Raw genomic sequence first — 27,268 nt, 5'->3', positions numbered from 1 at the left:
GGAGGAGGAGCAATTTTATGCTGAAGTGATTGTGAATGTAGCTGTCTCCATAGGAGTTGCTGCAGCTGCCTGGTAAGGAGCGGGAAGACAGCGTGTCAGAGGTACTTGAATGAAGGCTAGCTGTGTTGCTTTTTCGTCCATGCCTCTGGTAATACTGTTCTGGGCAGCAGACGACGGTCCAACTGCCCCTCTGCATGGTAGGCTGTAGGCGCTCACTGGACGGCAGAACTGGGCTCGTGGGGGGCTGGTATTGGCAGAAGGCTCATTTGGTACAAAATGCCGTGAGAGGGAGATGAAAGCCACCCCAGGTCTGCTCGACAGCGGATGTAGGAGGCCTGTTTGTTATACAGTGTTTATTAAGTAGATTCAGTCTTATATATGATATACAGATTCAAAAGAAAAAAGGATTCCACATACTTATGAAATCAGTGCATTTAGCAAGTAATACCATGGAGATAACAGCTTGATTAACAGCTCATTGGTCTTTGTTAAGTGAGGGGAACAGGGAGTTGGCCTGTGCTAATCATTCCACAAACAGAACAGAATTAAGTTGCATCACATATATAATAGACACACATTCTAAGAATTAAAATATTAAGCCACATTTACTGGAAAAATCCACAGTATATAACACAAATCATTTGTATAGAGCTCATTGAGGAGGAAGTGCTCATCTGCTTAAAAGAGCCACATTGAGTTGCATAGGTGCCTAGCTGCAAAAATATCATTTAGAAAGGAATCAATTGATTACGCAATAAAGTGTCACCTTAGAAGTTGGATTCTCTTCCCCTGGTGGTTTAAGTGCCATGTTTGCTACTCGAGCCCCCTGGAAAGTACTGGCTTTCCAAATGAGGCGCCTTCGACTTGATTCGGGGACCCCCGTGTCTCCCGAGGGACTCCTCTCCTACCGTTTCATTCTGAAATCAGCATAGGGGATGGCTTGACCAGGCGTGCGGGGACGCGCGTCTCCAGTTGTGCTGAAGGAAAAAGCAGGTTCTTCCCCCTTCCCCAGCTGTTGTGATTGCTGCTCTATTCAGCTTGGATTCAAGTCCAGCTGAGCAGCTTTTCCTTCGTGCCTTGGGTACCAGGGAAGGAGGCTGGTGAAACAGCACCCTCATATGGTTCTGTTTCCATGCGGGGTCCTGGCTGTCGGTTTTTCAGTGAATTCTCTCGTATCAGGTCTCAGGTTTTTAGACCACAGCTATTTCTTAAGTTGACCACTCAAGATAGACTAGATTGTGCAAAGAACAAATCTGTTACAGCACATCTCAGCATTGGGGGGGGGAGGGATGGGGGGGGCGTTTTGTCTTTTAAGACGGTGAAACGTTTCCGTGAGAGAGAAAGTGAGTCTGTGGCTTTCTTAGGCAGATGAACTGGGTGAGGTGCATCTTCCTCTTCAACAGCAGGTCTTGCAGAACACACAGGGGCTGGGAGTTCTGTACATGTAAACAGTACACTTTCACTGAGTCCAAAATTAGGAGCAAAAATACAAAGGTTCACATTGGTCTTAGGTAGATACAGGTGAAGAACTGAGCTGTACGGCTCTGAAACAACCAAACAAAAGTTTTCTAAAGCACCACTAAATTATATAAAAATCAGACCATGGACGGATTGTAGTTGGTATTCTGGTGAAATACTATGCTACCTTGTAAAAAGTTTTACAAAAAATTACAAATCAAAAGTATATTATTTAACCCTCTGAGTTCAAAGCAGCATTTTTGTAAATGAACTGGTACTAAATCCTACAGCCGCCCGCCAGAGGGGAGCAGCCCTCTGCACTGGGGAGGGAGGTACAAGTCGCATCTGCTTGGCATCCCGTGAACACTTCTTCCTCCTCCTGCTGAAACGCGGCGTTGGGCACTGGACAGCCCACGCATGCCCGCGAGGAGGATTCCCAAGGAAACAAAAATCGTATGTTTTCTTGATCACTGAGATTTTTTTTTTTGTCCCCCAGACCGTCCGCTAAACTAGGGCTCTCCTTTCAGCCGTCATGAAGTCTGGAAAGCCAGTGTGTTCTGCTCCTGCTCATTCCTTCTGCCTGAGAATCTAACTCGGAGATTCCTAGTCCTGTAGTATCTAGGGAGAACTGAGGATTGTGGCTGTGAAACGACAGGTTTTGCGCACAGAAGGGCCGATATCGAGTAAGGACCAGTTAAAGAGCACTGAGATGTCCCGTGGAGCTAGCTCCAAAGAAACTAAAGCTGCAGCTTACCCAAAAAAAAAAACCCAAAAAAAAAAGTTCCCTGACAGAAATATGTAGTGGATCCCATTTGTTTCACTTGTCACAGATGCTGCTGTCACCAGGGCTTCAGACATCTGCGTGTGTACCCTCCAGCTGCAAGCTATGAACATCAGTTGGTGTCGCCGGGTGGGTTGTCCGTTGTTTTTCCTACGCAAGCCAGAGTCTCAGCTCTGTTCGGCCAGTGTTTGAAACTATTTAAGAGCTACTGAACTTTTAACACATGCGCTAAGCCAAGTTCCAAGGTGATCTGGTAAAGACAGCTAGAACCGGTATAAATACAGCTTGAATCGAACTCTCGCTGCCGTTGATCTCTTTGCAATAAGCCCCTGGGCAACCCCTTTCTTAGTTAATTGGCTGGCAAACTTATGGCTACATGTTCACGATGGCCTCTTAAGGAGCAGAGGCAACAATTAAGTTATCTATAGAGAGAATTCTGGGACAGCGATTGTCTCTGCCTCTCTTTCTTTAACATTAAGACTTTCACAAATGGCTGTGGTTACATTTTGTAAAGGGTTTGTTACTTCATGGTATTCACACAAAAATAAATATTTACATAAATTCAAAGTATGGGGGGGCGGGGGGTGGACAAACCAAGCAGGCTTGCGAAGTGCTGGGAAAGTGTCTGTCCGAAGGTCTGGATGTGCATGGTGGTTCTTTACTCGGCTGCCTCGACCTTGGTACTGGCCTGCCCTCCCCGCAACTTGGCCTGGTCGGGACGTGCCCGCACACTTGCCCCTTTTGGCTCGTGTTGGAATGAGGGGGGGGGCGCCAAGTCTGATCCGCGGCAACCCCCCACCTTCTCCCTGGGGGGACTCTGACTGTAGGACATGGTCAGGAGCTGAGTCCCCTTTCTCCAGCAGCTGGGAAAAGTTTCCAGGTTTGGGGGGAAAAAGGTCAATGCAATAGGAAATCCCTTCCAGTGCTGAGCTTAGGCAGGCTCTTGTCTAGAGAGCCTGAGGCCTTGGCTCTCCTACAGCGAAGAGCAGGGCTTTGTTCCTCAGCCAGCACTGCTTGTCCCCTCTGGTTTATGGGGTGGAATTTGGTTAAGAAAAAGCTTTCCAAAAATACAATGGAGGTTCAGCCTCTGCCACCTGCAGCGGTTGAAACCCCTGGGTTAGCACGGCTGACTTCTGCAGTGCAGGCCTGACCCCCGCAGAAACCATCCGCACCGAGACAGGCTCGTGACAAGTTGGTCTAAAAGGAGTTGGAGAAGGAAACCACCTGCACTCCAAACGCTCACCGCCGCCGCGGCACTCATCGAGGGCTGCTTTCTCCTGGCTCCTGCCCTCCGGAGGAGAGCAGGCCTGGGTTTCCGCCAGCACTGGGAAGGGAGGAGGCGAGGAGAAGTCTCACGGGCTCTCCGGCAGCAGTTGCTGCTGCTTTTTATGGCTACAGACCACGTTGCATTGCTTGGCCCTGCTCGGCATCGATGCCCGAGCATAGTCCCTGGTTTAGCAGCACTGGTGATAGGTATTGCACTGAGCAAAGGGAAGTGCCTTGGTGTGGGGGGAGGGAAGGGGCTGAGCAGTGGTAATCAGGCCTATCTCTTTTTCACACTTTAGGAATTGTGGGCTTATTCCAGGACTGTTCCTGGGGGGCTCCAGGGCCTGCAGGGAGCCCCTGGCACTGCTGCTGAATGTCTCCTGGCCTCTGCTTCCTTGGGAACGGCTCGTGGGGCTGGAGCGGCATGCCTTTCCTCCCCAAGCGCCTGCCCTACCTTTTGTTAGTCCCAGGTGCCTATCCTAAGCAGTTCTGTCGCTGCTGCCCCAGCGCTGGCTTCACATGCACGTGTGAAAACAGCCTGGGTTTCAAGGAGCGATTGGATGGTTTTTGATCATGCGGCAGCAGCAGCGCACCTTCCTTTCTCGGAGCAGAGAGGGCATCAGGCCAGGCGAGGTGTCGAGCTGCTGGCTTAGTGTTGCGCTCCTCCACGGCCTCCGCGTCTCTGCCGAGCAGTCGGGCTATGCGTCATGCACGCGTTCAGGGGTGAACCGTTAAGAGCCAGATCGGGGAGTCCTGGAAAAAGCCCACAATGGAGTGTGAGGTAGAAAACAGATCATGAACGCAGGACAGTGTTTCTCAGATGTCTCCTTGTTTTCTCTTTTTTTTTTTTTTTTTTTTTTAATTTTCAATTTTAAACGAGTGAAAGAGAGAGAGAGGTCCTTCTGGTCGGAGGTCTACTGAGCTTGCTGGGTCTCTGCAGGAAATATCAGATCCCACTGCTGCTGCTACAGGACTGCTTAGAGATCAGGTCTAAACAGGGCGCTCCTTTTCTTCCTTCTTCAGCTTCCACCTAAGCTTATGGGAGGCCGAGCAGCCCGGAGGCTGCCGGGCTCGCGGACGACCGCCCTGTGGGACCCGGGTTTCCAGGAGGAGCGGCGTCGCTGCCCAGCCGTTAGTAGTGTAGTGACATGGAATGTGTTATTTCACAGGAATAAATGCCTTCTCATCAGACGGACACACAACTGGCAACCTGTACAAACTTAAACGAATCCATTTTCAGAAAAATAAATTACTAAGGGGAGAGGAGGGTCCATTTCTCAATAAATATGCGATTCAGCTCACCTAAGACTGGAAAGGTAATTATCTGGGGGTGGAACTCTAACAGTGGGGTCCACAAAGGGTCTCCTAAATACAGCTGCAGCCCCAACCTCCCCAGGCTCCCTTCCACCCTAGAAAGTCCCGCACCCGTCCAAGTCGCACGTTTGGCTTCTGGTCTGTGCAGTATGGTTCGAAAATGCGTCTTTGTGCCCAAAGTCCCAGGTGCTCGGAGTGTGAAAGAAAACGGGTCTCTTGGATCCCACCTCTCAAAGGAAATGTCCCACCCGCAAGGTGGGAGGACGATGGTCGGTCCTGAGCAGGACACGAGTGGGAGCCTCTTTCTAGAGGATGTCAATTGTCTTCTGACAGAGGAGCTACGCGGACGCCCGGAGTCAGTTCTGCTGTAAAATGAGGTTTTCCAGTTCATCTGCCGACCGGAGGAGAAAAGCCGCGGACTCTCGGTAGCCGGCGATCAGCTGCCGCACCGCGCTGATCTCCGTGGGGCTGAGCTGGGCGGCCTGCATCCCCCTGCTGGTGCTGTTGGACGGGGCGGTACTGGATGCCCCCCCTTTCATGCTGAGATCAGTGGGACCTGCAAAGGGAGAGCGAGGGAGGGCATCAGGAGTGGAACGGGGCCAGCGGCTGCCCCAAAGGGCACGGTGGGCCTGAGGAGGAGACGAGCGGCTCCCATTTTGCTGCTGTGCCGTGCACGTGTGTGATGGGCACATGTGAAATGTCAGCCAGCAGACGTGCTTGCTGTCCCCACCCCCCCGCCTGCAAGAGAGGCACGAGGCTCAGGCAGAGCTGTTTCTCCATGGGTGGCAGGGAGAGAAACACCTGCTGTGTGGGTGTGAGAGCCCGTCCCGCTGAATCGCAGTGGGGAGCTCGGCTGGGCTAGCCCCACCGGCAGGGAGACGCACGCCGGGCCCTGGGGCGGTCGTGCCTCCTGTGGTTTGGAGCCGCTCGCAGCGCGCTGCAACCCAAGGACGCAGGAGGCTGCTTTCTGGCTCGTCTCTGGAAGTGACCAGCCGCGGCTGCCCGGGGTCAGTTCTGGCACAGGCTCAGCCGCAGTCCCTTGGTGCTCAGGTGCACTGGGCAAAAGGGCTCCCACGCAGATGCTCCATCAGACCCAAACGAACGGCGTTTTCTGCCCGTCCTCAATGAACCCCCTTCCCCCGAGGGGTCGAGCGAGCCCCCAGCCTGCACTTGCTGACGTGCAGGAGTAGGTAGGAGCAGGGGTCTGGCCCCGCCACCGTCCCTAAGCACCCGCCCGTCTTCCATCTGCTGCAGCGTCAGGGCCCCGCGCTGCAGGGAAGGGAGGGACGGCGTTCGCGCTGCGCAGGGGCAGCCGCAACCTGGACGGTGCATGGGGGAAACGGAGCAGCGCAGCACGCTCGGGAGGGGAGACACGGGCAATGAGGCGCCCGGCAGGAGAGCTGGTGACTAGGCCTGGGCGGAGGAGCACGTGCCGCTGGGGAGGAGGAATGGCTCGGAGCTGCTGCTGGGCTGAGTGAAGAGCACGGGGGGGCAGGAAAGGTGACCCCCCTGCAACGTGCACCAGGTTTGGACCCAGGCGGGTATCAGCAATGGGAGGGCAGGGATGGGCAGGCATGGACACGGCCCAATTTGGGGGGCGAGAGCAGGAAAGGGAGACTGGGAGCTCACCCGGGTTGTGGGCTAAAGAGCAGAGGTGGCCCCAGAGGGATGGGAGAAGCGGAGGCTTTTGCTCCGTTTACGCCGAAGCAGTGCTGGCCCGCGCTGAAACGGCCGAGCCGGGGCAGGGTTGGATACCGAGCTGGCTGTGCAGACGAGCCCGGGGGGCTCCCGGCAGATAAGAGCAGGGGAGCACAGACCCGCCGTCAGGGGCAGGGCAGTGCGTGGAAGCAGAGGCAGTGCTGAAATGGCACAGGACAGGCCTGGGAGCCCGAGCACAGGACGTGGGCGTGCATCCAGGACCACGGGAGGGGAGGCCTGAGCGAAGCAAGGACAGCGGCAGCAGAGAGGGGAAGGCAGCAGGCAGGAGACTGGAGCCGTGGTGCAAACCGGAGGAGGAAGATGGGGAAGTGGCTGAGCTAGAATTGTGCTGGCCAGGGAACAGCAGCTCCGGTGCAGAGGGGCTGCAGGGAGATGGGGGCTAGGGGCGTAAGAGGGGCCAGATCTGTGCTGGCTTCGTCCTAGCAGGGGAGCGGGACGCCGTCGAAGGTGGGGAGGGGAGAGGAGGTGGAGAGGATGTGGCAGGAGCGCGCTCTCTTGCCTTTAAAGGAGCTGGCTGGCAGGAGCTCGGGCAGGGGCAGGGGAAGAGGGCTGGGAGACGAGCTCTAAACATGGACAAGACGGGAGCGAGCGCGCTGCGTGCCGGGGCCGGCTGTCGGAGCAGCACCTGGAGGAGAAGGGCCCCCAGCCCCGGAGCCTGGATGGGAAGCGTGGGCCCCCCCGTTCTAGCTGCAAGGATTAGGTCTCGGCAGCTGGGGCCTGGGGCAGGATCTTCGTTCAGGGTTAAGAGGCATTAGTGAGGGATGATAACAGTTAATCCCAGACAGGCATCTCTCAGGACTCCGGAAATCACATCCGTTCAAATCCTTGCGCCTGCCGGCTGGGGCGGAGCCGGGGCAAGGGCAGAGGAAGAGGAAGGAAGCCGAGGCATGGAGCAGGGCTGGGAGAGGCCTCGTGGCACATGGCCCCACAGGGGCCTGGAGCCCACCCCTCCACGGGGATGCGCCCTCCTGCCTGCCAGCTTCCCCCAGGCTGTGGCCCTGCCTGACCCCACTGCTCCGGCCTGTCCCCACTCTTTTTGGCGTGGATGGTTTGCTGCCACTTGGATGCCGATGCTGCCGGCATCATCTGACCCCAGCTGACTCCTGCCCCTCGGGCGAGGGGCTGGACCCGAGGATCTTGCAAGGTCCCTTCCAGCCCTAATGTCTCTGAAGTCGGCCTGACTGTGCCCCCAACCTCCTCCTCTCTCCAGCCCCCTGCTCCCTCGCCGCCAGGACAGGGGCGGTTTTCTCTCCCTGCTCGGCTGCTTTCCCAGCCCGCAGGCAGACGCAGCCCCCCTTAGGGCGGAGGGAGGGAGGTGGGGGGAAGGGACCCCCTCCAAGCAGCCCGGGGATCAGGGTGGCAATAGGCAGCTGCCTCTGTTAATCATGAATGCCTGGTCCATGTTCTCTCTTCTCAAGGTAAAGACGGTCCCCTGCCACGGCCCTGCCCTTGCTTTCCAGGAGCCTTCGCAGCTGCTGGGGCAGAAGAAGTGGGCCCTGGGCGGGGACCCCGTTTGGACGGACGGAGGGGAGATGCGATGCTGGAGGACACCGGGCAGCGCTCGGCCCTGCCGCCTGCTTCCCGGCCATGTCGCGCTTACCGTTACTGTGGTTCCCTGTTTGGAGCGAAGTGGGTGGCTGGAGGCTGCCCCCGAGGGTCCCGTAGCCACGGTAGCTGTAGTTCAGGCTCCCGTTGATGTAGACCGGGTCCTGGGAGTAAGACGAAGCTGGCAGTGAGTAGGAGGAGTGGGTGATGGCCGTGGAGTCGCGGGAGTGCTGCTTGTCCAGAGCGATGGGCTCGTCCTGCGGCGAGGGAAACGCGCTCGTGAGTGCCAGGAAGGGCCTCGCGGCGCGAGGGGCGGCAAAGGCAGTGTCGACCTTCGTGCATCCCCGCTGGCTGCGAGGCCTTTGGTGGGCAAGCGCCTCCCGGACACTCGGACCACCTGGACTCCTCCCTGCGATGCGCATGACGCTCCCGCCGTCCTCCTTCCCCTGGGAACGTGCGCAACGTGCCCCTGCAAGGGCTGCCGCTCCCTCCCAGTGCTGGGAACGCCCTAACTCCCTCCTGGCGTGCCCCCAAACCTTCGCCCTGCTTGCTCTGCCCTTCCCAATGCATGCCCTGCACGGCCGGCCCTGCGAGCGGCTGCTGCTCCCTCCCCCTCGCCCCAGCGCCTCGAAGCAAGTCGCCCTGCAAGAGCTCTGCTGACCCGGGCTGGGCCTTGGAGCGAGTCCCCTGCCGTGGCTGGGGAAAAGGCTGGTGAGAGCGCACCCGGCGCGCAGAGGGCTACCGGGATCCTACCTGGGATGTCTGGTAGATCTCCAGCCGCATTCTCTTGGCTGCTTTCCGTGTTTCGCTCTCGCAGGCGGCTGCCAGGATGTTTTCTGCCATGGCTGAGGTCAGGTGGGGTGGGGTGGGCCTGGTCTGCGCGGGGAGAGAACCAGAGAGCCTGTGTTTTGGGAGATGTGGAGGGAGCGAGTGGTCTCGCCGACCCTGGGCTCCCAGGGCTGCGTCATGGGCACAGAAACCTCCGTGTCCTAAATGACAAGCTAATATTTGAAAAGTGAGACACCGGAGGCTTTAGCCTGGTGCTCCCCTCCAGGTCCTGCATCTCTGTGGTAGGAGCAGCCCTGGCTTTGTCCCAGGATAACTGTTCAGATGCGCTTCGCAGTGTCGGGCTGAACTGTTAGCACTTCCCACCCTATGAATCTTCCTAGGACTTATCCCAGGGCAACGGACGTGGATGTCCGAACAACTGCACTTTGTCCCGGGATACAATGTTTTGTCCTGGGCAGGGCGAGGGGAGGCTCACCATCTCCATGCCGTTCTTCTTCATGCGGCGGCAGGACTTGAGGTAAGTGCGAATGCGCTTGCGAGCCCGCTCCTGGAACTCGGGGAACTGCCGGCTGCAGGACTCGATGATGGCCTGGATCTTCTCCTTGGGCTGCTTGGAGATGGGAACCATCCGGTCCAGATTCTCGTCCACAAAGAGACGCACAAACATCTGCAAAGAGAGCGGACAACATGCCCGGTGAGCAGGCCGCGGCGCAGCTCCGGGAAGGCCCGGCCCGGCCCGGCCCGGCCCGCCCGATGCCCTTACGTTGAAGGCCTTCAGCCGCTCGGGATCCATCCCCTCGGAGTCATTGATTTTGTCATTGTCCTCGTGGTCGTCGTGGTCGTCGTCGTCGTCATCGGCTGTTGGCGCTCGGCCGACGGTCAGGTCTTCGGGGCAGCCGCTGACCTCAGTCTTGATGGAGTCATAGCTGCCGGAGCTGTAGGGGGGAGACTGCGAGAGGAGAGGGCGCGTCAAAACCATGAGTGCCCCGGGCCTGTCCCCTGCCCGGCTTGACATCGCGCTCCCTGCCCAGGGAAAGGATGCAGCTGCCCCCAGCTCTGCAGCGCGGACCAGCCAGGAGAGGGAACGTGCAAGAGGTGCAAGCGCTGGATGGTGACAGCGGCGGAGACGCCGGGTTTGGGTCCCCGCCAGCGCTGGCCTCGTGCTGCGCATGCAAACCTGGAGATGCCAGCAGCAGCCTCGGGCGGGGGGACGTCCTGTTTTCAACAGGGTTTAAGCCACGAGGGCGTCTAACTCCCGTGGGCAGGGGGCTCGGTCCGGCAGCCGAGCGAGAGAAGCCAGGGAGCCTCTGAAGCAGATGCTTTATGAGGAAGCCCCTTCCCGGGGTGCTAAACCCGGGTGGGAGACGCACCAGCACCAGCCTGAGCCCGTCCCGACAGCCCAGAGACCGGGCCGTGCCTGCGGCGCCTTGCGGCCGCGGGCCCTACCCCGTGTGCCGTGGGGCTCGGCGCTCTCCTGCCCGGGAGATGCTCGGGGCTGGGAGGCGGTTCCTGGGAAGAAGCCAAGCGCATCTGCTGGCCCAGCCTCATCGGTCGGGGCAGGGGGCCGTGGCTTGCCCCTCCTCACGTGAGACGGGGACATAACTTATCTGGGAGCTGGTTTCTCCGCGGTGCCTGCTGCGGCAGGGTCGACAGCTGACCCCAGATTTATGGCTGTGCGGCGCAGAGCAGGAGACCACCGCGGAGCCCGGGTCTGCCGAGACCTCACAAAGGGCTCATCGCTCACGCTGCCCGCGGGTTTCGCTGGGCGGGCGGGCGGGGGAACGACTTGCACACGGGCTGCCCGAGGGGGGCTGCCTCCCGAGACGGGGCGGGACGCTCCCGTCACTAACGAGGGGCTCTGGGCCAGGCTGCGTGGGGCCGGGGGCTCGACGCCGGCTCGGTGGCCCTTGCTTTCCCCGACCTCTGCTAACCGAACCGTCCTCCTCGGGGCCTTCTTTTTGGCTGCGGTGCCAGCCCCGGAGCTGGAGCGGGGCCAGACGCAGCTGATCTCCAGCAGCTCCTGGGAAATGGCCGAGCTGGGCCGCGCTGCGTTCCCCTTCCCTCCCTAGAAGGGAATGCATCCAGCTCCCCAGCCGGCTCCGCCCCGGGCCCAGCACCGCGCTCTCCTCCCCGGGGCAGGAGCAAAGTCCTCTGCTGCCCCGGCTGCGCTTTCCTGCCCCCCTGCCCCTCCCTCCCCTGTGCCCCGAGCAGGTGCGCGCCGTGCGCCCGGCTCCGCGCGGCCTGCCTCGCCGCCGCACGCACCTCTGCCGTCGTCTTCGCCGCGTACTTCACCCGGCTCCGCAGCCCGTCCGCGCTGCAGCCGTCCGACGGGTAGGAAGGAGTGACGTGGGCGGGCGCGAGCTTGTCGCACAGGTTGATGGGCTGGTCCTCGGCCGAGGCGGCGAAGTCCATGGGGGCGGCCGTGCCATTGCCGTTCATCTCGGGGAAGGCGCTGTCCCCCTGCGTGCTGCTGGAGGTGGAGGGGTTCAGGGTGGAGGAGCCGTTCCCGCTGCAGCTCTCCGACGACGAGTCGTCTGCAACACAGGAGGACGCGTCACCTCGGGCCCGTGACCCTTGAGCCCCGGCGCCCTGAGGATGGGGCGGCCCGTCCCCTGCCCCCCAAGGGGATGAGGCGCCGGCCGGCTCGCGGCGCCAAAGGCTCCTATCCAGGCGGCCGGGAGCCCCGCGTGCCGCGCGCCCTGCTCACGCATGAACGGGGCTGGGTACCGCCGGGCAGGCCCCCCCGCGGCAGCTGGCAGGTGGAGGGGCAGCGCTCCCCTGCGCCAAGGAAGGAGCTGGACTTTATCACGCCGGCTGCGCTGGGGCCTCCCCGCGGAGCCACCCCGGGACTGCCGGCCCGCGGCTCCCCTCCCCCAGGAGGAAGGGCAGCCCTCTCTCTTCGAACGGGCTTTGCTTGAATAAGGACTTTGGAATTTGGCCTCCTCCTGTGTCTGTGCCGCGGGAGGGGACGGGGACGGGACGGGACGGGTCCCTTGTGTGGGGTGGTTCGACTCCTGCCTTCCTCCGCGGAGAGGTTTGGGCGCCGGGGCTGGCCGGAGAGACCAGCTGCCCCTTGGGCCCAGGCTGGAAGGAGCAGGCGGGGGCCGGCGGGAGCCCTGCGCGTGCAAACAGGCCCCCGTGCCAGGCCGGGCTGCAACGAAGGCTCCTGCAGAGCCCGTGCCCGGTTCCTCGGGCGGAGGCTGGCTCCCGACTCCGCGCGGGGGCCCAGACCTGTTCTGCGCTGGAGGATGCGGCGTCCCTTCCTCCCCCGCGTGGCCGACCTTGCTCCCAGCCCGACTCCACCTCTGCTCCTCTCCCAGCTCGCCGGTCCCCGACACCTACCTGCCCCCCCCCCCACGCACCTGTCAGGCCCCCTCCCTTCCAGGGACTCCACCTCCTACATGCACGCACATGCATGCACATGCACAGTCTCCCCCCATCCCTGCCCCCCCTCGGCCCTGGGTAGAGAAGTCCCTGCTCAGCTGCTGCTTCCTTCTTGGCCGCCTCCAAGCCGCAGGGTCACGGGCTCCCCTTGGCCCCGTGCCCGCCCTTCCTGGACGCAAGGCCTTGTGCTTGCACACACGCACGTGCTCCCCCCACCGCCTTGGCCCTTGCAACCCCCGCCCCGTGCAGCTCCCTGCAGCGCTAGCCCGGCGGGGCCCGGGCGCTGGCGCGGGGGAGAAGCCGTGCTGGCCCCCTCCCCTTGCCGGCCTCGCCTGCATCCCCGCGCGGGGGTCCGAGGCGACATGGCCGTGCCCCTGGGCCCGGCTCCCCTCCCCCTGCTCCCTTCTTTCGGGAGGTGCCTCCGCTCCGCTCTGCGCTCTCCTCCCCGCCAGGGAAAGGACGAAGCACGTGGGGAGCGGCTTCCTGTGCAACTGCGCGCCCGGCTCCGAACAAAGGAGCGCGCGGCCTGCCGAGCAGATGGCGGTCCCCGGCTTCCTGCTCCCTGCATCCTCGTCCGCGCCGCAGGACAATGGGGGTCAGGCTGCAGGACGAGCCTCGCGTCGCCCCGGCGCAGGGGACGGCGGCGCATGTGCGGGGAGCCCGAAGGTGTGCGAGGAGGGGCAGGGGGGAGGAAAGTGCTGGAGCTGCCTCCCCCCCTCCCCTCCCGCCCCCCCGCCCGCCCGCAGGGACACCGTAATGAGCAGCTGCTGTGAACTTCCCCCTGACCCCGCGCAGGCGGTGGCAGCTCGGGACTTTGTCTTGCTTGCACAAAAACCAGACGCCGAGCGCCACCGGGTGGGGCGTGGAGCGGGGGGGCACGACGAGCCTGGTCCGCGGCCAGCCCCGGTGTACCTGGCTGCACGGGGGTGTGCGCATCCTGCGCCCCGTCCCTGCTCCCTGCCTGGGAAGGGAGGCGGGGTGGCGTGAATGCCCCCGTGCATGCCATGCCATGCCCATGCGTCTGCCCTGGCTCGGCGTGCACGGGGTGCCTGCTGCTCTGCCCGGCTCCCCGGCACCCAGCCTCCCTGGCGGCCGTGCCCGTGGGCGCGGTGGCTGCTCCGTTTGCTCAGCTGCCAGGGTGGAGGCAGCAGCGCGGAGGAGGATCCGCGTGCCTCGGCCCTCCCCTGCGCGGCTGGCTCCTGCGGGGTCAGGCGGGGCTCCCGGAGGGCCTTGGCCAGCGCTGCCTCTCCGCAGGATTAAGGAGAATTAGTCCCGCGCCGTGCGCCGGGCATTGCCACGGCAACAGCGCGGTGCCTCTCGGTGCAGCTCCCCGAGGGCCCGGCTGCTCCTCGCCCGTGGGCTTCTCCCGGGGTTGGGCAGCACGTGGAGGCCGCGCCGAGCACACGCGCTCGCTGCACCTCGCCGGCCCCCCACCGCCTCTGGGGCAATGGCTGGGCCACGATGACGCCCCTGGGTCCAAGCTCATCCGGAGCAGATGCGTCGCGTGTTGTCACCATTCGTCCCTCGGCGGCTGCCACCTCATGCTCTCCAGCCTCCCGAGCGTGTCCGCTCGCCTCCCCGCTGCGAGCGCGGCAGCTCTTATCCAAGCCCAAACCTGCCCGTTTCCTTGCGTGATGCTGGCGCTGAAGCAGGGACCAAGGGCCGAGATGCCCGTCTGCTGCAGACCCGAGCATGGGTCTGAGTCCGCGTTGGAGACGTGCATCTGCGAACGGCACCGTGCTGAGGGGGCGACACGGACGTGGCCGGGCAGGCGAAGCAGACGTGTGGCGGCAAGAGCAGAGGCGATGGGTCGCGTTTCAGCCCAGCCTACGGGCGCTGCAGAAATCTGCAGGGCGACGCGCCACGGCTTGGAGATCCTCTCTGCTCGCTGCACCCGACTGGACGCTCGGAGCGTTAGTTCAGCTCGGACCGCTTGGCACGGAGACGCGGCTTCGGAAGAAGCCGCTGAAATCTGTGGAGTGGCTTTAACTCCCCTGTGAATACAGACCTCCGCTGAGGTTTGCTCGGGACCCGGCCGGGAGGGGATCTCGCCAGTGCAGGTGACTTGCTTCGTGTTGTAAATGGGCAAAGCCCGGAGACGGGAGGAAGACCCCTCAGGTGCGGAGGTTTGGGGGCCTGGTTAGCAGGTCAGAGACCCCCTTCCCAATGCAAGTGAAGGGAGGGATCTTGCGCGGCGTGCTCTCACCCGGGTGCTGTGCTGGGGCCGGCCTGACGACCAGGTGGGGGAGAGCTGCGCAGGGGTGCAAGCCCGGCGGGGTACCGGCTCTAACGACGGCCCTTGCCCTTCTACTGAGCCGTTTGCTTTCGTCGTGGGGGGTTTCTCCCACCTTGATGCAATGCAGGACCTTGCAGGGGCAGCACTGCCGGGGCCAGGAAAGCACGCCAGGCGCGGTGCAAGGACACGGATGCCTCTACGAGGGGTCTGAGCACCGGTCGGACACATCTCCCAATCCGGCCCGGCCCCCATTGTGGTGTTCAGAGCTGCTTGCCAAATCAAGGAGCTCTGGCCTTGCAGGGTGCTTGTGAGCTCTCCTGTCCTCTAGCTGGCCGCTGGGTCCAGCTCTTCCTGCGCCTGGCTTGCAGGACGGGCACTAGCTGAGCACGAGCTTACTGAGCGCTACATCGCGGCTGCAGGGTCAGGTCCTCAGGAGCATGAACACGACTGCTCCAGGCCTGGGAGACTTGGGGGGGATTTGCTTTCCTGGGAGCGCCCGGACACGTCGGCCCGAGCAGCCAGCGAGTGGAGCGGTGCAGCCACGAACGTGGGCACGACGCCTCTGCTCTTGGCTTGCAGCTGCCCGAGCAATGGGGTGTCCCGCTGCCCGTCCCCCAGCCCCGCGGGAAGCCGAGGGAGCCGTCAAAGCAACGTCGCTTGGGCTGGGTTCGCCCCTCCATCCAGAAACCAATGCCTTTGCCTTTCACGCCGGTCCTCGGGCAGCCGCAATTCGGTCAGCCCGTGCCAAGACCAGCCTGCGAGGCAGAGCTCGGCCTGGAGACCCGTGGGGTGCCACGGGGGCACCCTGCTGCCAGCCACGCTCCCGGTGGGCCTTGCCTCCTGCGCGGGGATGAGCGCGCACGCACGCTTGGCTGCAAAGTCAAGGCTCCCTCAGCCACGAGTGCGAGCAGGAGAGGGAGGGAGGGCGGTGTGGCTCGGGGAGAGAGGGAGCTGACGGCGGCATCTCCATTGTGGCCTTCCTCTCTCTCTCTCCAGCCTCGCCATCATCAGGAGAGCGCTGGGGGAGGGAGAACAAAATGGCTCTTGGCTTCAGGATGAAGCCTCAGCCCTCCATTACGCTAATTGGGGCTCTGCGGTCTCCTTCGGAGGTGGCTGGAGGGGCCCGGGTTGCGGCGGGAGGTTTCCCGCACCTGCTCCCCGAGAGGCTTTCGGGGCAGCGACGTGGCGGGGCTCGGCATCTCGTCCAAAGGCAGAGTTCGGGATGAATGGGGCAAATTGTTCCTCCTCCTGTCACATCTCCAGAGGGGAAGACAAAACCCTCCTTTGATTCGGGGAAACAATGAGCTTATGTCAGAGCGAGCGGCCCACGGAAACCTCGCGGCAGCCCCGCACAGTCGCCGCTCTGTGACGGCACCCCGCTCGCCACCCGGGACGCTCGAGGGCTCTGGAGTAACGCGCCGGTCGCGGCACGGGGCTTTCCAGGGCCCGGCCATCGCCGCCCGGGGTCTCGCTCTGGCTGGGTTGTGCAAAAAGCTCCCATCCCGCAGAACAGCCCCAGCCCTCGCGAAGACCCCCCTGCCCCTGCCCCTGCCCGGTGCCGTTGCGCCGGCCTGCCCTCGGTTGCAAAGGGAGCTCGGCGGCCTCCCCCGTTGCAGCGTCCCCGGCACGGCTCGCAACTTTACAGCTTGCTTGGAAACGACCGTCGCAAGTGTTCAAAGCATCCCACAGACATCTCGCTGTAACAACAGCCAGGAAGATGAAAAGTGCCATAAATTATTCACTCACAAAAGAGATGAGAAGGGGGAGGAGGAGAGGCTGCGGAGCAGGGATACTCGAGACAAATTAAAGGCTGAGTGGGAACGGGGGGCTCGCGCGGGGCCACTGCTGGGAGGGAGCGGAGCGGTAATTAAAGCCAAGCGAGCGGCTCTCCCCAGGACCGGGCGTCCGAGGAGGGGCTGCCCGGCATGGGGCGGCCGCGCCGGTCCCACGAGGAGCGGGAGCCCCACGCCCACTGCCAGGAAGCCCGACTTCGCCAGGTCCTGTCCGGCCGATTTCCTTCGAGATGCTTAAAAGAAATAATGTCCATGGGAGCATCGCGGCCACGGTGGGGTTGGCCGGTCTCCAGCGAAGGCGTTCTATTTCCTGTCTTCCTTCGTTAATGCAAACCTCGTTACGGCCCAGACAAAGTGTCCATCCTCCACCCCCTGCGCCTCTGTATTCTGCCGGTGTCTTCGTGGAGCCAGACATCTGGCCAGGCTGGACACAATGTGGTCTACAGACAAGGGTGGACGGACAAGGCCGCGCTGTGTGGGCCCGCTCCCCCTCCTGCGCCGCGCATGAACCGTGTCTCCCTGCGCCGTCTCCCCGTCCGCCTCCTCCCTCCGCCCCGCGGCCAGCGCCGTGGCACGAGGGCAGGCGCAGGCAGCCGCTGTCTCTGGCAGCAATATTTCACAGCTCCAGGGCTGGGACTGACGGACATTTTCCCGTTCGCCTCGGGGAAAGGGAAAGCCTGGGCGCTGGCGCTGCAGAGAAGCGGCGTTGCTGTTGGCGCTCCTCGGCTTGGCTTTCCTTTCTCTCCCTAATGCCACGGCCCCGGGCCCTTGCACCCGTGTCTCCTGCTCCGTCGTGCAGGGACGCGTTGCCTCTCCGTCGTTTTACCGAGAGAGGTTTCTCCGGCCGGGTGCTTGCCTGGGGGCTGCGAGCAGGGGCCCTCTCTCTGAGCAAGGGACCCGAGGTTGGCACTAGTCCGGGGGTCACCCGGCACCACGAGATTTGGGGGGTCCTCTGCCGGCATTAAATGGCGACGTGGGCCGCAGAGACGGAGCAGCCCGAGGAGGGAAGCAGGCTGGTAGTCTCGGGGGGAGGCTCGCCTGGGGTGGGTCCACTCGACACAATCCCCGGGAAATAAATAAAAGCAGAGAGCGCGGGCGGCCGGGTGCAACCTGCCATCAGTGAGCCCGATGCGCTGGCCTCGCTGCCCAGCACGGCCTGGGAAAGCTCTGCGCGGGAGAGGAAATCGGGGAGAAGGGCTTTGCTGGTTGAGAGCAAAGGCAGGCGAGCCTCTCCGGGCTCCCCAGAGCAGCAGCCGGCAAGGCTTCCAAAGGGGCCGAGGGAACGAGGTGCCTGTGAGCAGAGGGTCCCCGGGGCGCGGCGGGCTGAGGAAGCCCCTCGAGGAAGGAAGCGGCCGGCCCGCGAGAGCTCTAGCAGGGATCTGGTGTCACGGCTTCACCAGCAACCCTGGGCTGGGCTGGGCTGGGCTCCTGACCTGGGCCTTTAAGGGCCGCTCGGCCCGCCCCCACACCTGTGCCCAGGTCATGTGAGCCAGGGCAGGGCACCTGGCAGGGTACAAGAGGGCCTTTCCCCCAGTGCAGGGAGCACTTGGGCTGCAGAGGGGGTTTGGGGCAGGCTCCAGGTGGGACACAGCGAGGAAGCGTGCGGCCGGGAGAGGCCAGGGGCACGGCTGCGGCAGGGGTCGGAGGGAAGGAAGCAGAGGAGAGGAAGCGCCGCCTGCGCCGGAGCTGGTGAGTGACGCTGCTACCTTGCTAGGCGCGCTGGAGCTGCGGGGGCGGCTGCTGTTGCTGGGGAGTGAACTGGGGGGACTGGGGGTGCAGCGCTCCTGGGCACGTGCAAGCTGAAGGCGAACTTGCCGTGCGAGCTAGGGCTTCTCCTGCCGTGCCAGAAACCTGCTCTCCTCTCCTGGCATCTATCCGTCTTGCCGACAAGCCGCTATCGGCACCGGAGCGGGCAGCGCGCTGTGGGTCTGTCTCGCCGGCCCACGGCAACGTGCCGGTGACCCCAGACGGGCGCAGGGGTGCCGCGGTGCCACCTTCCCCGCAGCTAACGCAGCGTGTCCCGGGGGTGGGGGGGAATCTCCCGCCGTCCTGTGACCGCTGTCTCCTGGGCCCGTCCCTGAGGCACGGCTCGGAGCTAAGTAGGTTAAGCGAGCCCTCCCTGCGAGGGCTGGGATTAGTGACCGCTCCTCGAGGCAGAACAGGATCAGCAGTGGCCCTGCCAATAAAGCTGGATCAAGGCGCGTTTTGGCCGAGGGGGGATGTGGGGCGGGGCGGGGTGCGGATGGGTGCCGCGCTGTCCTGCCCGTCTCTGCTTTAAGCTGGCTTTCCCCGTGACTCTGGAAACGGCCCCGTGCTTTGCACGGATCCGGCCTGACCGCTAGCCTGAGGCAGCTGCAAGGGGAAAGCTCTTGACGTGGCGGTTGCTTGGGCTGTGACTCGTTTGGGGAGACTTCAAAGGCCGCACGGCAGAGCCTGGCCCATCTGCTAGGCAGAGTCTGGGGGACCAAGCACGCGACGGCGGGGTCTGCCCCGCAGGACACCCAGTGCCGGCGCGGTGTTCGGTCCGCGCGGTTTGTGACCCGCGGCCTGGTGGGAGATGCGACGTCTGCTCTGTACAAACGCAATGTCCTAGAGCTGCGGGACTTCGCCGCGGTCTGGTGCAGACCCGACTTCCCCACGCTGCTTTCCAGCGTGGATGTGGTTCGGTCTCCACCCCTCCAAACCAGCCCACATCAGCAAATTGGGCACAAAAGGAACCGCCAAGATGCTAGGGAGCCGTGCGGCTTGCTCCCCTCGCCAGGGGCCATGACCCGCGTCCTGTTGGGCAGGTCCTGTGCAGGCCGCTCGCGGTCCGGGCAGGCGCTGCGCAGTGACAGCGTGGCCAGGGGGGTTCTCAAGCCCCGTGCTGCTCGGCCAGCCCCACAGCCCTGCAGATGCCCCTGCCGGGCCGCCCTGGGGAATGGCTGAGCGGGGAGCTACGTTCTTGCAGCCCTTCTGCTCGAGGCCTGGGCAGCCGGTTGCTTCCTGCAGGGCAGCTCCAGACGTGAGTAACATCCTAGCCGGGAAGGGATGTGAAAGAGCCTCACATTTTCCGTTTGGGTAGCTGCGGGGTGAGCGAGGAGGAGGAAGACGGCAGGAGCTGTGTCCTTGCGGCTGCGTGCTTGCGCTGGCCGTGGAGCCAGCGTGTGCTGTGGGACCGCAGGGGTCCCTGTGCGAGCCCCCAAAAGCTAGGGCATCGGCCCCGAGTGCCCCGCACCTCCGCTGCTGACTCGGTGCCGCAGATGTGCTCCCAGACCGCGTCCTTTGCTATCCCTCGCGCACCAAAGTCATTAGGTGTAATTGGTTCCCTGTGTTGTTCCAAAGGTTGACACGCTGTTTGCAGCACGGTAATGCCAGGCCAAGGTTTCTGGGCACCGACACAGGATCGGGTGTTGGTTTTCGTCTGAGTCACTTGCTGCGCTCTCAAGGTTTAGCAGATGCCGGTGCCTCCCAGCACGGCAACCTCGCCTCCCGCCCGCCTGCCCCGAGGACACGGTCTCGCGTGTGCTCCCAGCCCTTGCTCAAACACGCCGGGTTTCTGTGTTGTGCCTCCCTGAAGGGCTCCTCGTGTCCTAGGACTTGGCACTTTGTCCTTAAAGTAAGGTGTGAAATAGAGTCCCGACCTGACGCCCCTGGCACAGGTCTTCTGAACGTGTGTTAACCACGAGCTGTGGTGGCGGCTCAGGTCTTTGGGAACGCGTTTTCTATTAAAGACTCTCCAAGCCTTTATATTATAGATAAATAATGCCAGGAAAGAGATTTGGACACAGAGTAGGGGAGGGAAGAAATCCTTCCAGGTGAGGCTGGCAGAAGCTGCCGGGGCAAGGCTCTCGCACCCTGGGACTGGGGCTGCGGAGCAGCAGAGGAGACCAGGCCGAGGGAAAGGGTGTTCTGCTCCCTGTCCCGAGATATCCAAAAGGAGCAGCGGTGTCTCTGCTTCTCGTCTGGCGAGCGATGTAGTACAAGACAGCCAGCCCTTCCTGCCAACTTCTCGAGTGCTGTCTGCGGTCCCAGGGCTGACACACCCCCAGCCTGGCTTCTCACCCTTTGCTATTCTTATCCCACGGCCGCTGTGTTGCACGTCTTGGGCCTCGCGGTTTGCAGCCAGTGCAAAGTGAGAGCAGGCAACCTGGCATCCCCGCCGGGTCCTGCGCGGCCCGGCTCCCTCCTGCGCCGTGTTTACGTTGCGTCTCTGCAACCCCGCTGTCCTGCCGCGCTCGGTCTGGGGCTGCGCCGTTCCCCGGCAGGCTGCCGTACTCCAGCGCGGGGCTGCTCCCAGCTGGGGGCTGCTGGGGAACCTCAATCCAGTTTGCAATGACACGTGTCCATCGCAAAAGCCATTGCCAAAGAGGATGCTAGCCGGTCGCCTCGGCGGCAGGACAGACCCTAAGCCAGGGTCGGGCACGCAGAGAGGTGAGGCCTGGGGCCCTGGACAGGACCCTCGCGCTGTTGGGATCTGGGCACTCCCCGTCTGAAGGAATGACGTGCTTGTGCCGTAGAAAGCGGCACGCTTTCCACAGCTGTGAGTCGGACTCGGGTGGCTCGGGGCAGGTAAGCGCGGGGACTTTCTCCAGGGGGAGAAGGTGAGCCGGGGAAGGCATGAAGCCAGTGCCCGAGATGCAGGATGCGAGGGGGGTGAAGCGCTAACTTGGAGCCTTCCCCAGGCCTGTCCCTGACCGCTCGCCTCCTTCCTCGGGGCCTGTGTAGACACGGCTGCGCTCTCTCTGGGCCCAGTTCCCTCCGCTCCAGCAGCACCCGTCCAGGACCACGTCTCCCTCTCTTCTCTTGTGTTTCCCTTTCCTGGGCCATTGCGTTATTCCTTCCCTGCCAGCCTCGCCCCCACCCTGCGCAGCTGCGTCGGTGCCCATCATCACAACTGGCCCGAAGCCTCGTATCGCAGTCTCTCGTGCACAGTACGAGCGTTCACCGCAACGAGGACGATGTCTTGTGTGTTATCCGGTCCTCTCCGAAATCTGCTGAGACCCCCACACTTGTCCTTCAAGGACAGGGTCTTGCTGCTGGTGACGATGCAGCCAGCTCGCTGCTTCTGTCCTCCCTCACCTGCTACCCCGTGCCTCAGTTTACTTCCCCGACCCCCGTCGCTACGTGCAGACTTAGGATGAGGAGAGCACAGACTCGATGCTCTTCTGCCTCCGAGAAGCTGCAGGGGCTGGGATCTACCGAGGGGCCTGACTCGGTCCCGAAAGAAGCTGTTTGAGTCGGTCCCGTGCCGTAACGCCCGGGGTAGGTGTGAGAGGGGGCAAAGCTCCGGCTTCAGCGAAGCAATCTTGGCTTGCTGGAGCACTGATGTTCCTGCCTCAGCCCTGTCCTTCGCAGCGCTGCAGTGTCGGGGAACGGGATCCAAGGCACTTCATTCGAGATCATTAATAAATGACAGGCGCAGGAACCCAATGCTGCAGGACAAACCGTGGGCTGGGGACGCCCCGTTGCTGGAGGGGCAGGGCACGGTGGGAGAGGAGAGGGCCCCCGGGGCAGCGGTGCTGAATGGGAAGGCGCAACCCCGTGCCCGAGTCAGACCCTTCTGCAGGGCCCTACGGGCCACCGCACGCCGCGCCCTTCCCCCTACGCTTGGCGCTGCAAAGTCTGCACGGGGCCCGGCGTGGACGTGGAAGGAGAAGTGCCGTCCTGCCTGCCGGCTCCCGCTGGCCTGCGGCAGGTTTCACATCCTCCCACAGGGAGCCCGAGGCTCTTGGGCTCGCGCTGCTGTTTTTGCAAGCGGCTATTACTGCAAGCTGCACCGTGACGGCAGAAATGCGAGTGGCCGCGGCGCGGCACCCTGGCACGAGCTCGGAGGGCCCGTCACGCGAGTGGCGAGGGTCTGCACCGGGGAGCCGTGCCAGCACAAAAGCCCTTTCTTTCCTCCAGGGTGGGTTTCCAGACCCCTCTCTCAAAGCGGCACTAGCCACGCTCCTCCGCTCGCGCAGGACCCTTCTAGCTGTCTCTGCAGGGACGAAGAGCGACTCGGCCCCTCGGGAAAGGCAGAGGACAGCCGACCTGACCGGTGGGGCCGACCACGGACCTGAACCCCAACGTCTACCCCTTCTTTGCTCTTTCGAACTGGCAGGTCTCGCAGGGGAGTGGTGTTAAACTCTTTCCCGACCTGCACGTTCCCCCGGGTTGCCTGTGGCCCCTCCCGCTCACCTGCACCACCCAGGCAGACGCCCCGCTCCCCCAGTGCCAGAAGCTGCTGCTGATTTTTCCCATCTCGGTCTTGGGGATTAAAAATGCTTCCAAATGAGCAGTGCCCCCAAGGGTTGCTGGCTGCAAAAATCGGTGTGCCAGGGCCCCCGGTGCCATCTTGCTATCCGCTGCCCCGCGCATCTCGACGCTTAGCCCCTGCGGCAGACAGCACCGCAGCCTGCACGCAACGTAGCGCAGCTGCGAGTCGAGGCACCCGGCCCTGAAGACGAAGGCCTGGCGCACGCTACGGTGTCTCGACAGGGGTGGAAGAGCCCCTGTTTTGGCTATCGGGATTTCTGGGGGGATTTGGACCCGTGCCGCGGTGCTCCGAGCTAGGGGCCCCCTCGCGAGCAGTGGCGTGGATGGTGTGCCGGTTTCGGGAGGTACCGAGGGGCCGTGGAGGAGGGAACCTGGTACCGTCCCGGCGCACATGCTGATAGGAAATCCATCCCCCAGGTGGGACACCTGATCGAAATGGAGCAGTTAAACTTTAATGAGGGATAAAAACAGCCTGGGCCAAAGACGTGCTGCCCTGCCTCCCTGCCCCCACCCCCGGGCCGCGGGGGGCACTCACCATCCTCCTGGCTGTGGAGGTTTTGAGGGCTGCGCATGCTCTCGTCCTGGCTGGGGCTCAAGCTGGAGTTCAGATGCTGGTCAGCTGAGATCCATGTGGAGTCGTTCATATCAAAATCCTCGCTGCTCACCGAGGTCTCATCCTGAAGGCAAGCGGGGAAAGGGTTAGCTTGGGAGAGCTCCCTCCAGCTAGGGGAGAAAAGATGGGCGGCCCCCGAACCCCCAAAGGTGCGCGCTCGCCGGCCGGCGTCGGGGGCGCTGGGATGGGCCGCGCTCCGGGAGAGGTGGCGTTTCCCCCGCGGAGAGCGCTACCGCTCCGCTTCCTGTCGGAAGATGTGCCTGAGGAATGGCACTGTCTGTAATTGAGGACAATTAGAAAACACTCGCATCCTGTAGGAGCGGATGGCCGAGCCCTGGAGTTTACCCTTTAATCTCCATCCGCGCTCCTGTCTCCGGGGCAGACGAAACGTGGTGCGGGCGGCGGGGAAGGAGGGCGCGACTTGGTTAAAAAGGCTCGGGCTGACGCCTGTGCCTGGTTACAAACCCCTCCTGGACAGCCGGCAGCGCGCGGCCAAATCCTCGACGGGGCAGCAGCAATTTTTCCACGGAGCCGTGCTGCGAAACCCCAGGGGAGGACGAGCCTCCTCGGGCTCTAAGCACGGGACTCAGATTGGCCTGCAGGACCCGGGGACCCTGCGCTGCGGGGAGGCGATGCACGGAGGAGCCCAGACGCAGCCCGGGCAGGGTCCAGAGAGGGTCTCTGGGGTCCTCGGGGAAAGGGAGGCAGCAAGAGCCGAGGAAGCCCCGGGGATGGGACAGCCACCCGGTCCGAAGGGCTCGCGACACCCCGATGGGTGCCCGGCGGCAGCCAGGCCTGGAGCCCGAGTATAACGAGGCTCTCGTGCCGACTGCGCAGGGAACACGCCAGCTCCCAAGTCGGGAGAACCTCACCCAGCAACGCCACGGCCGTGCCTATAGCATAGATTAAATTCCTCTCTCCCACTCCTGCAGCTGAAAGGACATTTTCTCTCTCTCGCTCGCTCTCTTCCCCCTCCTCTCTCCCTCTCCCTCCTAACCTTTACTGTACTTCAAGACACAGCCCTTGGAGAGCTTCCAGAGCCGGAAAGGTCAGCCACAGGATTTCAGAATCATCATCATAAAGGCAGCACTGAGATCCTGAATGAAAGGAGGGGCTGAGGGACCTCCCTGCGTCGAGCCTCCTCCGAACAGGCAGCTACGAAGGAAGTGCGGATACGTGTTCCCTGCTTAACACATCCCCTTTTTAATGGTTCCTTTATCTGCCTTTCCTCTTCCCCCTCCTTCCAAGTCACAGAGCGAGACCACAGCCAGCGCGGTGGGCTGGAGGGCGGCACCAGCCCACGCTCGGGGTGGCTTTCCTGCTTCCACCGCTCTCGCCTGCTTGATTTTTCTTTTTCTTTTAAAACAACCTTTCCTGGCTCGTAACCTCTCTGTTCCCCTTGCATTTATGGGACTGGGGGGGGGGAATCGGCTCCACTGCCTTTCCTTGCAGGAGGCGAACGAGCAGGAGCCCCTCCACCGGGCGCCTACGCCTTGTAAAGCTGCCTGGTCTCCCGGCCTCTGGCTGACTTTTTATGGAGAACAAACAAACCTCTTTAAAAGCAGGTTTGAACTTTCTTCTTTCCTGGTCCCCGCAGACACATCTGCTGTGCTCGCTCAGAGCAGGAATGGCTTGGTTCGGCCTGCCCACACCCCCCTCCCGACCGAGATGTGCCTCAGAGGGAGTTTCCTGGAATTTACAGCTTCTGTACGGCCTCGGCTCCAGCGCTTGTAAAACCCAGCCAGGCAGCCACGGGGCTGCTCCTGAACACACGTGCGTGCCCACCCTGTAGGGACACCGGCGTGCATGTGTTTGTGATGGACCTGCGGCGTGCAGCCTCCAACCAAGCGTGCTCACGCTGAGGCGACCCGGACACGAGTGTGCATGTGTGCTCACAAGTGCACAGTGGCCCGGGCCTGCGGGAGACGCACGAGGGAGAGAGAGCAGACGACCCTCCTTGGCTGTGACCCAGGGCAGTATCTGATGCCCTGTTTCTAGCTGCTCTCTGGTGCTTCCAGGTGCAAAGGTCTCCTCCTCTTGCTAACCGCCCATCCTAATTCTAATGCAAGAGTTTCCTGGGGGGCTGTTCCAGAGCCCTAAAAGGCCCCGACAGAGCAGTCGTCTTAAAAGACCCACAGCTCGGCCCTCTTGTTGCTAAGTCCGCGGGAGGCCAGGGGTGTGACCTGCAGTGATGCCCAACAACGGTCGGGTCCAGGTTCAGAGAAGTTGTGCAGCACCTGCACGGCACCAGGTTCCACACGTGTGCACACACATGTGCACATGCACTGTGAAAGGCTGCGCACATTCTGGATAATCCCTTTGGTATGATCCGCCTGCTACTGCTGAAGCGCATTCATGCTCGGGGATATCAGACAAGAAACTGATCCGGCAATAAACGGCCCAAGTCAAATAAGACACGTCACGTGCTGAGCAGCCCCTAATATAACCCGCCAGGAGAAAGAGCCAGCTGTTCAGTGGAGACCCAGCCCTCCTCCGCCTCTGCAGTGCCACTCCCTGCTTCCCTGCACACCTTTCTTGGCCCGGGGCTGCTGCTCTGGGTTCGACCTGGACAAATGAGGCCGCTTGCATTTGGCGGCCTGCATCCTGGAAGAGTGGACATCCTGGAAGCAGCAGCACCCTCCCCTGAAGCATGCAGGTCCAGCAAGCGGATGTGCCTCACCAGTGCTACAGCCGGACCCGACGAGGCAAACCCCTCTCAGCGCAGCGTGACCTTTTCACAGCAGTGTTCTTGCACAACTGCACAAGGGAAGCTCCAAGCAATACCCCCGTGCTCTTCCAGCCTTTCCCCAATGGGGACAGAGGAGCGGTGGACGTGCAAGGGAGTGTCTTCACTCGAGGCCTGGTAATATTACTCATGGCTTTAGTCATTCAAGCTGCCCCTTAGTGACGAGCTAGCGCGCCAACTGCTGCCTGTGCAACCCTGCCCCGTGGAGTGCCCTGTCAAAGCCGAGAAGGCCTTGAGTTCCTGGCAATGCCCTCCTTATGCCAGCAAATGTGATGCCCACCCCGTGACGTCCTGCAGCCATGGGTTTCCCAGCTACAACCCCAAGAATCGCTTCCGTTTGGGCTCGCATGAGATCTAGAGTTTTTCTGCCTGTCGGCCGCAGGGTAAAAAGTCTTGTCCACCCCATCGCGTGTTCTGGTCTCGGACCCACGGTACCAGCAAGCTCCAAACGTCTGATGGAAAAGCTCCTCTTAACACTGCTCTGCCTGCCAGCCAGAGAGCTGGAGACTGAGGACGCTGGCTGCAGCTCCACCAACTCGGGAGGTGTTTCTATTCTTTTTTGTTAATGAGCACCAGCAGTTCGGAGCAATACGGTAAACCCGATCCAGCCCTCCACTCCCTCCTGCCTTGCGAGTCAGGCAGCTCGCTCTCTTCCTCCTCTCCGGATTCTCGGGAGGATTCTCCCTGCTAATTTCTTCTTTCCTGTAAACAAACTTCAAATGAAACTTTCATTATAAAATAGAGCACCATCCATTACCACCGCCTGTCTCCCGCTCTGCCTCCTCTTCACCGTACCATGCCACTCATGACACAGATGAAAGCGACAGCAGCTGCCCTAATCAGGCAGCACAATCTCTCTCTCCCACCCTAACCCTCCTCCTCCTCTGCCCTCCCCTTCCCAGCTCTCGGGAGAGATCCTCTCACCCTGCAGCAAAGGTCCAGCGCGTTGGAGGGATTGAGCCATTAGGGCTCACGGGCTCTTCCTGCGGCTCCTCTTCTGAAAGGGGAAGTGAGTGCCCCGTGGGCACGTCTACAGCACCACACCCAAATATAATAGCGAGGGCTCCAGGCACAGCGCGGGACTTGGACAAACAACACCGTCCTCACCGCTCTCCTTATGTCCCGTCCAGCATTCGCAGCTGCTTTGCAGATGGGTCCTGTCTCCGCACATGCGAAGCCACTGGCACTTGTAGTGTTGCCACTCTGCTCCTGCACCCCCCTCGGTTCGCGATCTCGGGGCGCTTCCTGACCCTTCGTCAATGTAAGCCTTCCCCAGCTCAGGAAAGTAGGCGCCCCACCTGAGAGCGCAGGCCACGCAGCAACCCGGGGGGAGATCCGGCAGTCGGACCCGGAGCGCGGGGCTCCCCGTCCCGGGGCCTTCCGT

The 27,268-nt window shown here is 62.3% G+C and overlaps 1 protein-coding gene across 4 annotated transcripts in view; it reads right to left on the bottom strand.

Annotated features, from left to right (window-relative positions):
• Nucleotides 1–338: 338 nt before the first annotated feature.
• The window catches only part of NOL4L (nucleolar protein 4 like), a 69,904-nt gene continuing 42,974 nt past the window's right edge, over nt 339–27,268 (bottom strand). For 2 of the 4 annotated variants that reach the window (XM_059713126.1, XM_059713127.1), the window contains 7 exons: nt 23,061–23,202; nt 11,135–11,406; nt 9,636–9,821; nt 9,348–9,539; nt 8,837–8,959; nt 8,139–8,340; nt 339–5,375 (listed from right to left, as the gene is read on the bottom strand). In XM_059713126.1, coding sequence (XP_059569109.1) covers nt 5,176–5,375; nt 8,139–8,340; nt 8,837–8,959; nt 9,348–9,539; nt 9,636–9,821; nt 11,135–11,406; nt 23,061–23,202 — 1,317 coding nt within the window. In that variant the 3' untranslated portion in view covers nt 339–5,175. Of the gene's footprint in view, nt 5,376–8,138; nt 8,341–8,836; nt 8,960–9,347; nt 9,540–9,635; nt 9,822–11,134; nt 11,407–23,060; nt 23,203–24,010; nt 24,080–24,135; nt 24,304–27,268 lie in introns of those variants that run through there. The other 2 variants (XM_006273889.4, XM_019500332.2) reach the window with 2 other exon arrangements.

Source organism: Alligator mississippiensis, chromosome 9 (genome assembly GCF_030867095.1).
Source record: "Alligator mississippiensis isolate rAllMis1 chromosome 9, rAllMis1, whole genome shotgun sequence".
NCBI classification, from domain to species: Eukaryota; Metazoa; Chordata; order Crocodylia; family Alligatoridae; genus Alligator; species Alligator mississippiensis.
This window is presented reverse-complemented; position numbering and strand designations above follow the sequence as displayed.